This window comes from Ailuropoda melanoleuca, chromosome 2 (assembly GCF_002007445.2).
Source record: "Ailuropoda melanoleuca isolate Jingjing chromosome 2, ASM200744v2, whole genome shotgun sequence".
Lineage (NCBI taxonomy): Eukaryota > Metazoa > Chordata > Mammalia > Carnivora > Ursidae > Ailuropoda > Ailuropoda melanoleuca.
The window spans coordinates 10767612-10782720 of NC_048219.1; the positions used below are offsets into that span (position 1 = coordinate 10767612).

General features: G+C 48.4%; 2 protein-coding genes across 4 annotated transcripts in view; both read left to right on the forward strand.

Annotated features, from left to right (window-relative positions):
- The first annotated feature begins 1093 nt into the window (after window positions 1–1093).
- Window positions 1094–10347, forward strand: LOC117797243 (zinc finger and BTB domain-containing protein 8B-like). 2 transcript variants are annotated; one of them, XM_034648538.1, is made up of 3 exons: window positions 1094–1643; window positions 7912–8908; window positions 9289–10347. In XM_034648538.1, the coding sequence occupies exons 2-3, from the start codon at window positions 7951–7953 to the stop codon at window positions 9363–9365; spliced, it is 1035 nt and encodes a 344-aa protein (XP_034504429.1). In that variant the 5' UTR covers window positions 1094–1643; window positions 7912–7950; the 3' UTR covers window positions 9366–10347. The 2 variants fall into 2 exon arrangements, with proteins under 2 accessions (XP_034504429.1, XP_034504435.1); XM_034648544.1 differs by having other exon boundaries at window positions 1634–1713.
- Window positions 10348–13515: 3168 nt separating this feature from the next.
- Window positions 13516–15109, forward strand: part of LOC100482262 (zinc finger and BTB domain-containing protein 8B) — a 15133-nt gene continuing 13539 nt past the window's right edge. Inside the window, exons 1-2 of one of the 2 annotated variants that reach the window (XM_034648532.1) lie at window positions 13516–14508; window positions 14889–14953. In XM_034648532.1, the coding sequence (XP_034504423.1) occupies window positions 13551–14508; window positions 14889–14953 (1023 nt within the window). In that variant the 5' untranslated portion in view covers window positions 13516–13550. The remainder of the gene's footprint in view (window positions 14509–14888; window positions 14954–15109) is intronic. The other variant, XM_011228269.3, reaches the window with a different exon arrangement.

Consider the following 15109-nt stretch of genomic DNA (forward strand, 5'->3'; position numbering starts at 1 on the left):
GATCTGTATTTTCCTGATGCCGAGTGATGTTGAGCACTTTTTCATGGATCACCAACCTGTTTTAATTCTTTGCCATGCACTTCATTTATTTCCTTTTTAAAGTTGTTTACTGGGGCGCCTGGGTGGCATGGTGGTTAAGCGTCTGCTTTCGGCTGGGGCGTGATCCCGGCGTTATGGGATCTAGCCCCATATCAGGCTCCTCCACTGTGAGCCTGCTTCTTCCTCTCCCACTCCCCCTGCTTGTGTTCCCTCTCTCGCTGGTTGTCTCTATCTCTGTCGCATAAATAAATAAAAAATCTTTATAAAAAATTAAAAAAAAATAAAGTTGTTTACTTGTTTGTTTATTGGCCATTTCCTCTTGTTATGGGTTGAACCCCCCCCCTTCTGTTTTGAAGTTCTAACTCGAAGCACCTCAGAATGTGACCTTATTTGGAAAACAGGATTGTTGCAAATGTAAGAATTAGTTAAGATGAGGTTATACTAGGGACGCCTGGGTGACTCAGTAGGTTGAGCGTCTGCCTTCAGCTCAGGTCATGATCCCAAGGTCCTGGGATCAAGTCCAGCATCAGTCTCCTTGCTCAGTGGGGAGCCTGCTTCTCCCTCTCCCTCTGCTGCTCCCCCTGCTTGTGTGCTCTCTCTCTCTCTGACAAATAAATAAATAAAAATCTTAAAAACAAACAAACAAAAAAGGAAGTTGTACTAGAGTACCTCTAATCCAATAAGACCGATGACTTTATATAAAGGGAAATCTACACACACAGATATATACAGGCAGAAGCCTTGTGGACATGAAGAGGGCCATCTACAGGCCCGGGAGAGAGGGCCGGAGCAGATCTTCCCTTCAGAGCCCTCAGAAGGAACCCACCCAGCCCACACCTTGACTTCTAACCTCCAGAGCTGCGAGACAATGAATTTCTGCTGTTTAAGCCAGTTTGTAGTATTTTGATACACCCCTTAAGAGAACTCAGCTCCCTGAGGACGGCAAGCTGGTTTGTCTCGTTCACAGCTGTCCCACAACATTCTTGCGTAGTCACGGAGCACCAGGCACACCTCTGTCTAACCGTTTCACTTGTATCCATGAACCTGAAAGCTTTTCAACGGAAGAGAGTTTTGCGGCGTTCAATAAAAACCTGTTGAGTGGTTGAGGCCACTTCCCTCATTTCCAGAATTTCTGCGGAGCGCCGGCAAGTGAAATGTGCGCGGACTGCAGGTCAGAGCTCTTACGCTCCAGGCCGCTTAAACCGGCACAACGCGCTTTCAGCTCTCCGGACAAAGGCACCAACACTTCGCAGGTCCCTCAAGTGCGACTCAGAAGACCCAACCGAGCTCCAGCCTTCTGCAAGCGCCGTTTCTTGGTATCTCGGTATTTGTAGTTTTGTGCACTATATGTTTGCTCAAGAAACCAACGCTGAGACCACAACTCCCGTCACCGCGCGAGCACTGGTGCCGTCAGAGCGCAGCCTCCGGAGGGGGCGCGGGCGCCATTGCCTAACCTGCTGGCCGAAGGGCCCGCCTTCCTAAACCCAGGAACTCCTGTGATTGGTTAGCTGCCTCGCCTCTCACGGAGGGGGCGACAGGTGAATGAAAGGGGGGCGTGTCGGTGCGCGAAGCTCGGCTGCCGTGCTGCTGTATCCTGCTGAAAGGTGAGAGCCGAGAAGCGGGTTCGCGCTCCAGTTTTCACTGGTTTGGGGAGGATTCGGGGCTCCCCTGGAGGTAGGCCTTGGGTAGGGGGAGCGGGCAGGGAACTCCCCTCTCGGTCGTCCTCCTTTGGACCTCCCGGCCCTGGCTACTCCCGAGACCCCCGCCGCGCGAACCTGAGCTGGATGACCGACCCTCCCTCCCCTCCAGCGTGGGGAGAGGTGGCGTGGAGCGACGGCAGCTGTCCTCCCTTCCCTGGCATTGGACTGTCCCCCTGCGTCGTCCATCTGGGTGGTCCTGGCGCCCACCCATTGCGACGGGGCCGGGGGTGGGGAGGCGAGAGCTCGGCCGGGCTGGGGCAGTGCTCTTCGCAGTGATGGTCACTTTGTCTGCAGGAGGCCACGGGAGGGGCAAGGCTCCAGTTCCCCACCCTCAGGAGCCAAAGACCGGTTCAGTAACCGGTTCCGGTGATCTCTGCAGAGTCGTCTGGCTCTGGAAGGGGGCGGGGGGAATCCCCTTGTCTTGGGAGCAATTCAGCAGGTGAACCGAAAATGCAGTTGACCCCGAAATTTTTCCGGTGGAAATGGAAACTCTTCTCCTGTGTCTTTCCCCTCCACTCCATGCGTTGGGAGAGGAGTGACTTCCCCAACCTTTGGGGAGTCAGGTTGACATAGTGGTTAGCATGTCAACTCTGGAATCAAACCAGTTTTGGTTCCAATCCTAGCTTGGGCGTGTTAGCTATAAATTTGAACCTCAATTTCCTCCCCTGAAAAAGAGCATACAGCGATCATATCTACTGCACTGGGTGATTGTGAGATAAAACTTAATGCTTTTAAAGTACTTCCTACAGTGCTTCATGAAGAGCGGTGTTCAGTAAATGCTAGCAATTGATGAGCAAGGTTTGTTTGTTTGTTTTTAAGATTTTATTTATTTATTTTAGAGGGAGAGAGAGAGAGCGTGAGCAGTGAGGAGGAGCAGAAGGGGAGGAAGTGGGAGAGGGAAAGAATCTCAAGCTGGCTCCATGCTGAGAACTGAGCGGAGCTGGACCAGGGGCACCATTGGTCTCACCACCCTGAAATCATGACCTGAACCCGAAACCAATAGTCCAACGCTTAACCAACTGAGCCACCCAGATGTGCACCCTCCCCCCCTTTTTTTTGATGAGCAGGTTTTCATGATTCAGGTTGCTGAGACTGAAGGAGTCTTGTCAGAGTCAGTGGGTGGAATTCAAGGCTGGTTTTGGTGCCTGAGTGAAGACAGTCATGGGATCTGGGTGGGATTCCCTGGAGAATGCGGGAGTGTGTTGCAGGTGGTAGTGTTGGCGTCTGATCTCTCCTGGAGGACATGCACCGTACTTGGTTCATTTTCTACTCCTGGCATCTTCATTGTGTCAGGCATTGTATGTAGGGTCACTGTTGAATTAAATTGGAACAGTGAGAGGGCGGGGGGGGGGGGGGTCTCTGCCAGAGTGTGGATAAATGTACTTCTGAGAGCAGTATACCCAAAAAGCTTCTTTCCAAGGAGAGTTAGTGATCCTCAGCCTGTCCCAGGGATGCAGGACACTGAAGGCAAGTGATATGAATAATGATTCCCACAGTATATGCCAAGTATAGGGTTGGGGACAGACTTTTGCAAAGTTAGAGAGTATTTATATGACCCAATAGAATCCAGATTATTTGCAGTGAGAAAGCCAAAGGCGATGAGTTTTGGGTACTATTTCTGGAAAATGGCATCTTCCAGTGAAAGATGGAAGTGTCCAGTGAGAAGGCCCTGTAGATAAAACCATTCTTCAGGCTGAGAGGTGTTGTGTGGACACTGATTTATCTCCCTGGGTTGCCAGCTCCTTATCCCTCTGTCCCTCCTCCTTTCCCCACTCAGTTTAAAAATAAAATATGAGGGGCGCCTGGGTGGCACAGCGGTTGAGCGTCTGCCTTCGGCTCAGGGCGTGATCCCGGCGTTATGGGATCGAGCCCCGCATCAGGCTCCTCCGCTATGAGCCTGCTTCTTCCTCTCGCACTCCCCCTGCTTGTGTTCCCTCTCTCGCTGGCTGTCTCTATCTCTGTCAAATAAATAAATAAAAATCTTTAAAAAAAAAAAAAAGAAAGCACTACATACACATAGTAAAACACCCTAACAGTATAGAAAGGTTGAAAACAAAAAGTGAAGGTCCCTCCACACACCCCTTACCCTTAGTCCCTCTTCTCAAGGATATCTGCTATTAACTCTTGCTTCTATAACCTTACAGGGGAAAATCATGCATATGTGGACAGGATCATACAGTACATTTTCTTTTGCATCTTGCCTTTTTCTCTTAATGTATCTTGGTGACCTTTCCATAATGAACACACACAATTCTAGTTCATTAAAAACGTGGTTGCATAGTATTCGCCTGTGTGATTGTACCTCATTGATTTAACTTGTCTCCTATTGGTGGACATTCAGGTCATTTTTACTTTTGCACTAGTACAAAACCCTGGTGAATGGACATCTCTGAACTTGTAATTTGATGTTTTTTGGCAGCATATCCGAAAGGGTAAATTTTTACATGGAAATTTCTGGGACAAAAGAAGTGTGTGTGTGTGTTTAATTTTACATTTTATATTTAATTTTTTTTTTTTTTAAATTTTTGAGAGAGAGAGAGAACTCATATGAGCGGGGGGGGCAGGGGTAGAGGGAGAAGAAAAGAGAGAGAATCTTTTTTTTTTTTTTAAAGATTTTACTTATTTATTCGACAGAGATAGAGACAGCCAGCGAGAGAGGGAACACAAGCAGGGGGAGTGGGAGAGGAAGAAGCAGGCTTATAGCAGAGGAGCCTGATGTGGGACTCGATCCCATAACGCCGGGATCACGCCCTGAGCTGAAGGCAGACGCTTAACCGCTGTGCCACCCAGGCGCCCCGAGAGAGAATCTTAAGCAGGCTCCATGCTGGAGCCCACTAGGGTCTTGACTTAGGGCTATATCTCATGACCCTGAAATCATGACCTGAGCCAAAATCAAGGGTCGGACGCTTAACGGACTGAGCCACCCAGGCATCCCAAAAGAAGTGTGCATTCTAAGTTTTAATAAATATTGCCAAATTTCTCTCTGAAATGGTGTTCCAAATTACATCTGGATCAACAGTGGATATTAGCACATTGAAAAATGTGATTTTACCAGTCTGATAGGTTTTCTTTCAGTTCTTTTTTTTTTTTTAATATTTTATTTATTTGAGAGAGAGAGAGAGAGACAGAGGGTATGAATGGGGTGAGGAGGAGCAGAGGGGGAGGGAGAAGCAGACTCCCCACTGAGCCAGGAACCTGACTCAGGGCTCAATGCCAGGACCAATTCCAGGATGGATCCCAGGACCCTGGCACCATGACCTGAGCGGAAGGTAGGCACTTAACCAACTGAGCCACCCAGGCACCACTTTCTTTCAGTTCTAAAGAGTAGAGTGTGGTATTGAAATGTTGCATTTTCCTATATCTTGTTTTTCCCTTCATATTTTGATAGCCAAAGGCAATGGCAGGAACGGGAAGGCTTGGTTGGAGCAGTCAGTAGAGGTGGGAATGACAACAAAACCTTAGTCCTGTGACAACTTTCAGGGTTGATTTTTTTGGGGAATAGAATTGTGCAGATTACCTGACAGTTTTCTTCTTTTCTGAACCAAATGTTAGTTTTAACTACTTTGGATGAAAAAAATTCCAGAAATTATAACATAACTCCTTGACTTTAAAATGAATATAAATAGATAAGAATCATCTTGATGATGTAGGCCCATCAATGATAGCCCCAGGCTATAATTCAGTGCTGTCCTTAGGGCATTTTGAATATGTAGGAGCATTTAATATGCTTAGCTACATGGCCTCAGGCTGATATTTTGAAAAAATTCCTGGGTCTATTTTTTAAGTAACTTGTTTATCTCTTCCTAGCTGTCAGTTCTCACCTTTGTCAGTTTACTTGCTTATAGACGCTCCTCCACTTCTCTCTCGAGTTGGGTGTCTAGTTTCTAAACTTAACACATCACTTGATATAAATATGTAGAAAGTAGGTGTGAACAGCCCCTTAATAAGGTTGTTGAGAGTCTGCAATGAGTCTAGTCTGTGCAGTTAGCATATAGACCTTGGGGAATTTATTTTGCCAGTGGAAGGGCCCTTTTTGTGGGGAGGGAGTGCCTGATTTCTGTCTGGGTGAGGTATTGTGTTGCATTCGTAGAAAGGAAGAGTGCCAAGGAGTTGGCTGTGGTTGCCAGCTCTAACTAGGCCTTCTGTGATTCCAGTAGAGGGAGATGATGTACTTGGTTTTAGAAACTTCTCTGTGTTACATGGGTCCATATGAAGAAGGGATAGTCGATGGATTGTTACTGAAACCCAAGTTTGGCTGCTTGTTGCTCAAAAGGTCCATACTCAAGAGAGGAGCTTGGCCACCTGGGGAGAAGGCAGGCTCTTGTCCAAAAGCCAACTCCGAAGTTTCTGCCTGGCCCAGAGATTTTTAAAGGGGTTTAATCAGTTAAGGGAGTACAGTGGTCTTTAACATTTCCTGATGATGTGCAACTCAGTGATGCTAGCTACAGAATTATCTCAGTGCACAGAGGTTGTGCAAGAAGGTCTGGTTCCTGGCTACCCCGGGGTTGTGCAAGAGTACTCTGATCTTTCTGCAAAGGAGGGCAAGGTTTACAGATGCACAGAGTGAGTTCAGTAGACTCATTTATGTGACCTTAAAAAAGAAAAACATTTTGTTAAAAGATTGCCGGGCTAATCAGAAAGCTGAGGTGGCTTCAAACAGACTTGCTGGCCTCTGTGGCCTGGGAAAGTTCTGGTCCTTCATTTTCCAAGGTCAGTGGTCCGCAAATCTCAAAGAAAGCAAATTAGTTCTGTTATAGATTAAGGGCCTTAGGTCAGTAAGCAAGGAGTTGTGTTAACTTGAAGCAAGTTAACCCTTAAGACCAGCTCCAGTGCTGTGACAGGATGGCTCTGTGGTTTGTGTTATGGGAAAAGATGGAGGCGGGAGCTCAGGGAAGATCAGCATCTGTCTTTGTTACCAGCAGAAGGATTTAAAACTTGATTTATACCTGTTCTACTTAGCAGTTAAGAAAGGAGTCTTCCTTCGTACTTAGTTAACCTACTTTGTCCAGAGCATTCTGCCAGGTGCTGTGCGCGGGTAGCAAATGGAGATAAGACGAGGCTCTTGCCTTCAAAGGCTTGGAGTCCACTGACAGACTGGGCCAGGACATACAATTCAGGGGAGTGAAGTCCATCAGTTGGGAGTCTCTCATTTGCAAGAGAGAGAACCCAACTCAGACCAGCTAAGGCAAACAGAGACTTACTTGGCTTCTGGCCCAGCGTGAGTTGGGGCTCAGATGGTGTCCCCGGGCTCCATCTGTTGGTCCTGCCTGAGCTGGACTGTCGTCACCTTTGTCGGGCTGGTTCCCCTGGCGGTGAGGCAGCATCTCTGACACCCCACATGCCCACAGAGTAGACAGTGCTCTTTTTCGGAACCCCCAGTAAACATGTATTGCTTCTCATTGCTGTGACCAAGCCGCATGGCCATCTCTGAGCTAAACACTGCGCTCAGAAGGTGGGATGCCTTGATTGTGTTAGCCTCTGTTTATATCTAGAGCCTGAGGATGGCACCAACTTGATGCAAAACACCTTGGCCAAGGATGGGGGGAAGGGTGGATCTCTCAAAGCCAGAAAGGGCACTGAAACCGTAAGAATGATGACTGTATGCTGGCTAGCCCAAGAATCCACCATGCTTCCCCGAAGTGATGATGATAGGGGTGCCGAGACAGGCGAGTATAGTCTCTAAGTTGCGTGTCAGGATTGAACTGTAAAGTGTTAGATTTGGGTATTATCTGTATTTTGAGTCTTGAAGAAAGTATAGCGTGGGCACAGAGCAGGAACTCCAGGGGATAACTGACCTGGTTTTGAGTTCTGGCTCTGTTACAGCTGGGTCGTCTCCTACCTTCTCTAAGTCTCGATTTCCTTATCAGAAAAATGGGGGACAATATGGGTATTTTATCATCAGGTTTTTATAAAAATTCGCTGAGTAATTCCACGTAAAACACGATGTACTACGCTACGTGCAGTCTGTTCTGGTTATTTCTGTTGTTTTTCATACATTAACCCCGTTGGACAACATCTGATTTTTGTTAGATCCCAAAATAGCCCATGTGTCATAAAGAAACTATTGAACCAGTGTTTTTGGACGAATGAAAAAGAAAAATTAAAACTGAACATCATATTTGTAAGGTTGGGATCGGTGAATTAACTGGGGAAAAAAAAAAAATCTTTGCAGAGATACAGGCCAGCGCAGAGCAGCAGAGCCGGTGGAGAAATGGAGATGCAGTCCTACTGCGCCAAGCTCTTGGGGGAGCTGAATGAGCAGCGAAAGAGGGACTTCTTCTGTGACTGCAGCATCATCGTGGAAGGGCGGATCTTCAAGGCCCACAGGAACATTCTGTTTGCCAACAGCGGCTACTTCCGAGCCCTGCTCATTCACTACATCCAGGACAGCGGGCGCCACAGCACCGCCTCCCTGGACATTGTCACCTCGGACGCCTTCGCCACCATCTTAGACTTCCTGTACTCCGGGAAGCTGGATTTGTGCGGCGAGAACGTGATCGAAGTTATGTCGGCTGCCAGCTACCTGCAGATGAACGATGTGGTGAACTTCTGCAAGACCTACATCAGGTCGTCCCTCGACATCTGCCGGAAGATGGAGAAGGAGGCGGCGGTGGCGGCGGCGGTGGCGGCGGCGGCGGCGGCCGTAGCGGCTCATCAGGTGGACGGGGGAAGCCCCAGTGCAGGCAGGGAAGGGACCTCCTGTGACGCCAAGAGCTTGGTCTCCTCTCCCGCCACTGGAGAGGGGAGTGTGGACTGTCCCGGAGAGTCCCCTTGCAGCGACTGCAGAGGCTGCCACCAGCTGGGACTGGTGGTGAAGGACAGCCAGGGCAGTGACCTCTCTATTCTGCCCAGACAGATAGAGCCCAAGGTGGAGTTTGATGCCGACGAGGTGGAGGGGGAGGGTGGTGAGCCGCTGCCTCCCTATGCCGCGCCGCTCAGCCTGGCCCACGTGGACGAGGGTTTGCCCGGCGGCCAGGCCGTGGACTTGGCGTACAGTAACTACCACGTGAAGCAGCTCCTGGAGGCACTCCTGCGCAAGGGTGCTGTCCCCAGCAAAGACGACGCGGACCACCACTTTTCTCGGAGTTTGGAGGGAAGACCAGATGGTGCAGGAGGAGCCATGAGTTCCATGGCGGATGTCCAGACCGACTGGTATGGCGAGGACGCAGGTGAGCTCCCTGAGCGTTCAGCATCTCTGCCCGTCCCTTAGCCCACACCCCTGTGCCTCCTCGGCTCCTATCATCATGATCATTGTCACTGCCATCATCGTCACCGTCATCTCCACCACCATCTTTACCACCACATTATCACCCCTCCCCCCCACCAAGAGGTGTTCATTGAGCACCTGCTGTGTGCAGGCATTGTCTCTTCCTGTCTGGTAGCATTTTACCTCTACAACTGGAGTGTAAGCATGCTGAGGGCAGTCTGAAGACGCGGAAAGAACCTACTGTCTTCTACTAATCAGCAGTGGGACTTCGGTTCCATCAGTCAATCTCTTTGAACCCATTTTGTTCAGGAGATAATCATCCCTGCCTTGCTTTTCTCACAGGGTTGAGAACCAAAGGAGAAGGTTCTCAGAATTTTTTCTTGTGTATGATCACATATTCCAGACAGGTAAGAAATTGATACTTCTCTGTGTCAGCCATGGTGCCTGGCACACGGCCGACAGGCACTTAGCGTGTCATGGTCAATGGTCCTATCTACTTGAGGATATCTAAAATGAGTTGGCATTTGGCTTTATGCGAGTAAATTTCTTATATCCTTTGGTAGACTTTTTTCTTTTAATGATTAATGTTGTAACTCCAAAGACATGTGTGTTTTAATGAAATCATCAACCTTAAACTAGCTTTTATATAAAACATTTTCCTTTGGTAGGCTTTTGTGTTTTAAGAGAACTTGGTTGTTTCCCTGAACAGCTCTGAGACATGCATTGACATGACTAACTCCTCTTAACAGATGGGGTGATTGTTGTAAAATGTCTTGTAGAAGATTGGCTGCCACCTTACTGATGAAAGTACCCTATAGCTTCCAGAACCTCAAGCCAAGAAATTAATGAATCCCAATTTAAATTCACCCTTCAATACTGAGCAGTGAAAGTATTTTAGGTAAGGGAGATCAGCCGCTTTTATTCGTGACTAAATGGCTGTCTTGAGACATTTAATTTCATTTTTTAAAGCAAGAACACTCTGTATGTCTGATTAAAACTAGGCTTGAAAACTTGAAAATGCTGTTTCTGATCCTCAGGGACACTGGCTTAGCCAGCATTTAGAAGGTAGTGGCTGTTTTCATGAACACACTGTGGAAATGGGTTGAAATCTCATTTCTGTGCTTAATAGCACCTCACAGATGGTGACCACCCTTTCACACCCATTAGACCCTCATGAGTGTGGCAGAAGAGTGTGGAGAAACTGGGTTTGGTGAACCACAAGGGTTTGGTGAATTTCCTGAGAATGCAGAGCTGGTAAGTGGCAGAGCTAAAATGAAACCCTGGTCTGGCTTTCTTTCATTCAAACAAACTGTGCAGGCAGCACAAATGAATAGAGGATTTCAGTGCCATGGTTTTATCTTTCAGCCCCTTTGCCTGTAAGCACAAGCATCAAGAAATAATAATGCAGCCCTGGGGCGCCTGGGTGGCACAGCGGTTAGGCGTCTGCCTTCGGCTCAGGGCGTGATCCCGGCGTTATGGGATCAAGCCCCACGTCAGGCTCCTCCGCTATGAGCCTGCTTCTTCCTCTCCCACTCCCCCTGCTTGTGTTCCCTCTCTCGCTGGCTGTCTCTATCTCTGTCGAATAAATAAATAAANGGGCTCAATGCCAGGACCAATTCCAGGATGGATCCCAGGACCCTGGCACCATGACCTGAGCGGAAGGTAGGCACTTAACCAACTGAGCCACCCAGGCACCACTTTCTTTCAGTTCTAAAGAGTAGAGTGTGGTATTGAAATGTTGCATTTTCCTATATCTTGTTTTTCCCTTCATATTTTGATAGCCAAAGGCAATGGCAGGAACGGGAAGGCTTGGTTGGAGCAGTCAGTAGAGGTGGGAATGACAACAAAACCTTAGTCCTGTGACAACTTTCAGGGTTGATTTTTTTGGGGAATAGAATTGTGCAGATTACCTGACAGTTTTCTTCTTTTCTGAACCAAATGTTAGTTTTAACTACTTTGGATGAAAAAAATTCCAGAAATTATAACATAACTCCTTGACTTTAAAATGAATATAAATAGATAAGAATCATCTTGATGATGTAGGCCCATCAATGATAGCCCCAGGCTATAATTCAGTGCTGTCCTTAGGGCATTTTGAATATGTAGGAGCATTTAATATGCTTAGCTACATGGCCTCAGGCTGATATTTTGAAAAAATTCCTGGGTCTATTTTTTAAGTAACTTGTTTATCTCTTTCTAGCTGTCAGTTCTCACCTTTGTCAGTTTACTTGCTTATAGACGCTCCTCCACTTCTCTCTCGAGTTGGGTGTCTAGTTTCTAAACTTAACACATCACTTGATATAAATATGTAGAAAGTAGGTGTGAACAGCCCCTTAATAAGGTTGTTGAGAGTCTGCAATGAGTCTAGTCTGTGCAGTTAGCATATAGACCTTGGGGAATTTATTTTGCCAGTGGAAGGGCCCTTTTTGTGGGGAGGGAGTGCCTGATTTCTGTCTGGGTGAGGTATTGTGTTGCATTCGTAGAAAGGAAGAGTGCCAAGGAGTTGGCTGTGGTTGCCAGCTCTAACTAGGCCTTCTGTGATTCCAGTAGAGGGAGATGATGTACTTGGTTTTAGAAACTTCTCTGTGTTACATGGGTCCATATGAAGAAGGGATAGTCGATGGATTGTTACTGAAACCCAAGTTTGGCTGCTTGTTGCTCAAAAGGTCCATACTCAAGAGAGGAGCTTGGCCACCTGGGGAGAAGGCAGGCTCTTGTCCAAAAGCCAACTCCGAAGTTTCTGCCTGGCCCAGAGATTTTTAAAGGGGTTTAATCAGTTAAGGGAGTACAGTGGTCTTTAACATTTCCTGATGATGTGCAACTCAGTGATGCTAGCTACAGAATTATCTCAGCGCACAGAGGTTGTGCAAGAAGGTCTGGTTCCTGGCTACCCCGGGGTTGTGCAAGAGTACTCTGATCTTTCTGCAAAGGAGGGCAAGGTTTACAGATGCACAGAGTGAGTTCAGTAGACTCATTTATGTGACCTTAAAAAAGAAAAACATTTTGTTAAAAGATTGCCGGGCTAATCAGAAAGCTGAGGTGGCTTCAAACAGACTTGCTGGCCTCTGTGGCCTGGGAAAGTTCTGGTCCTTCATTTTCCAAGGTCAGTGGTCCGCAAATCTCAAAGAAAGCAAATTAGTTCTGTTATAGATTAAGGGCCTTAGGTCAGTAAGCAAGGAGTTGTGTTAACTTGAAGCAAGTTAACCCTTAAGACCAGCTCCAGTGCTGTGACAGGATGGCTCTGTGGTTTGTGTGATGGGAAAAGATGGAGGCGGGAGCTCAGGGAAGATCAGCATCTGTCTTTGTTACCAGCAGAAGGATTTAAAACTTGATTTATACCTGTTCTACTTAGCAGTTAAGAAAGGAGTCTTCCTTCGTACTTAGTTAACCTACTTTGTCCAGAGCATTCTGCCAGGTGCTGTGCGCGGGTAGCAAATGGAGATAAGACGAGGCTCTTGCCTTCAAAGGCTTGGAGTCCACTGACAGACTGGGCCAGGACATACAATTCAGGGGAGTGAAGTCCATCAGTTGGGAGTCTCTCATTTGCAAGAGAGAGAACCCAACTCAGACCAGCTAAGGCAAACAGAGACTTACTTGGCTTCTGGCCCAGCGTGAGTTGGGGCTCAGATGGTGTCCCCGGGCTCCATCTGTTGGTCCTGCCTGAGCTGGACTGTCGTCACCTTTGTCGGGCTGGTTCCCCTGGCGGTGAGGCAGCATCTCTGACACCCCACATGCCCACAGAGTAGACAGTGCTCTTTTTCGGAACCCCCAGTAAACATGTATTGCTTCTCATTGCTGTGACCAAGCCGCATGGCCATCTCTGAGCTAAACACTGCGCTCAGAAGGTGGGATGCCTTGATTGTGTTAGCCTCTGTTTATATCTAGAACCTGAGGATGGCGCCAACTTGATGCAAAACACCTTGGCCAAGGATGGGGGGAAGGGTGGATCTCTCAAAGCCAGAAAGGGCACTGAAACCGTAAGAATGATGACTGTATGCTGGCTAGCCCAAGAATCCACCATGCTTCCCCGAAGTGATGATGATAGGGGTGCCGAGACAGGCGAGTATAGTCTCTAAGTTGCGTGTCAGGATTGAACTGTAAAGTGTTAGATTTGGGTATTATCTGTATTTTGAGTCTTGAAGAAAGTATAGCGTGGGCACAGAGCAGGAACTCCAGGGGATAACTGACCTGGTTTTGAGTTCTGGCTCTGTTACAGCTGGGTCGTCTCCTACCTTCTCTAAGTCTCGATTTCCTTATCAGAAAAATGGGGGACAATATGGGTATTTTATCATCAGGTTTTTATAAAAATTCGCTGAGTAATTCCACGTAAAACACGATGTACTACGCTACGTGCAGTCTGTTCTGGTTATTTCTGTTGTTTTTCATACATTAACCCCGTTGGACAACATCTGATTTTTGTTAGATCCCAAAATAGCCCATGTGTCATAAAGACACTATTGAACCAGTGTTTTTGGACGAATGAAAAAGAAAAATTAAAACTGAACATCATATTTGTAAGGTTGGGATCGGTGAATTAACTGGGGAAAAAAAAAAAATCTTTGCAGAGATACAGGCCAGCGCATAGCAGCAGAGCCGGTGGAGAAATGGAGATGCAGTCCTACTGCGCCAAGCTCTTGGGGGAGCTGAATGAGCAGCGAAAGAGGGACTTCTTCTGTGACTGCAGCATCATCGTGGAAGGGCGGATCTTCAAGGCCCACAGGAACATTCTGTTTGCCAACAGCGGCTACTTCCGAGCCCTGCTCATTCACTACATCCAGGACAGCGGGCGCCACAGCACCGCCTCCCTGGACATTGTCACCTCGGACGCCTTCGCCACCATCTTAGACTTCCTGTACTCCGGGAAGCTGGATTTGTGCGGCGAGAACGTGATCGAAGTTATGTCGGCTGCCAGCTACCTGCAGATGAACGATGTGGTGAACTTCTGCAAGACCTACATCAGGTCGTCCCTCGACATCTGCCGGAAGATGGAGAAGGAGGCGGCGGTGGCGGCGGCGGTGGCGGCGGCGGCGGCGGCCGTAGCGGCTCATCAGGTGGACGGGGGAAGCCCCAGTGCAGGCAGGGAAGGGACCTCCTGTGACGCCAAGAGCTTGGTCTCCTCTCCCGCCACTGGAGAGGGGAGTGTGGACTGTCCCGGAGAGTCCCCTTGCAGCGACTGCAGAGGCTGCCACCAGCTGGGACTGGTGGTGAAGGACAGCCAGGGCAGTGACCTCTCTATTCTGCCCAGACAGATAGAGCCCAAGGTGGAGTTTGATGCCGACGAGGTGGAGGGGGAGGGTGGTGAGCCGCTGCCTCCCTATGCCGCGCCGCTCAGCCTGGCCCACGTGGACGAGGGTTTGCCCGGCGGCCAGGCCGTGGACTTGGCGTACAGTAACTACCACGTGAAGCAGCTCCTGGAGGCACTCCTGCGCAAGGGTGCTGTCCCCAGCAAAGACGACGCGGACCACCACTTTTCTCGGAGTTTGGAGGGAAGACCAGATGGTGCAGGAGGAGCCATGAGTTCCATGGCGGATGTCCAGACCGACTGGTATGGCGAGGACGCAGGTGAGCTCCCTGAGCGTTCAGCATCTCTGCCCGTCCCTTAGCCCACACCCCTGTGCCTCCTCGGCTCCTATCATCATGATCATTGTCACTGCCATCATCGTCACCGTCATCTCCACCACCATCTTTACCACCACATTATCACCCCTCCCCCCCACCAAGAGGTGTTCATTGAGCACCTGCTGTGTGCAGGCATTGTCTCTTCCTGTCTGGTAGCATTTTACCTCTACAACTGGAGTGTAAGCATGCTGAGGGCAGTCTGAAGACGCGGAAAGAACCTACTGTCTTCTACTAATCAGCAGTGGGACTTCGGTTCCATCAGTCAATCTCTTTGAACCCATTTTGTTCAGGAGATAATCATCCCTGCCTTGCTTTTCTCACAGGGTTGAGAACCAAAGGAGAAGGTTCTCAGAATTTTTTCTTGTGTATGATCACATATTCCAGACAGGTAAGAAATTGATACTTCTCTGTGTCAGCCATGGTGCCTGGCACACGGCCGACAGGCACTTAGCGTGTCATGGTCAATGGTCCTATCTACTTGAGGATATCTAAAATGAGTTGGCATTTGGCTTTATGCGAGTAAATTTCTTATATCCTTTGGTAG

Bases quoted from the DNA above. Each gene is read 5' to 3' on its own strand.
- LOC117797243 (XM_034648538.1), top strand. From the start codon at position 7,951: ATGGAGATGCAGTCCTACTGCGCCAAGCTCTTGGGGGAGCTGAATGAG. The intron at 8,909-9,288 runs GTGAGCTCCCTG...CTTTTCTCACAG, and splicing joins CTGGTATGGCGAGGACGCAG to GGTTGAGAACCAAAGGAGAA.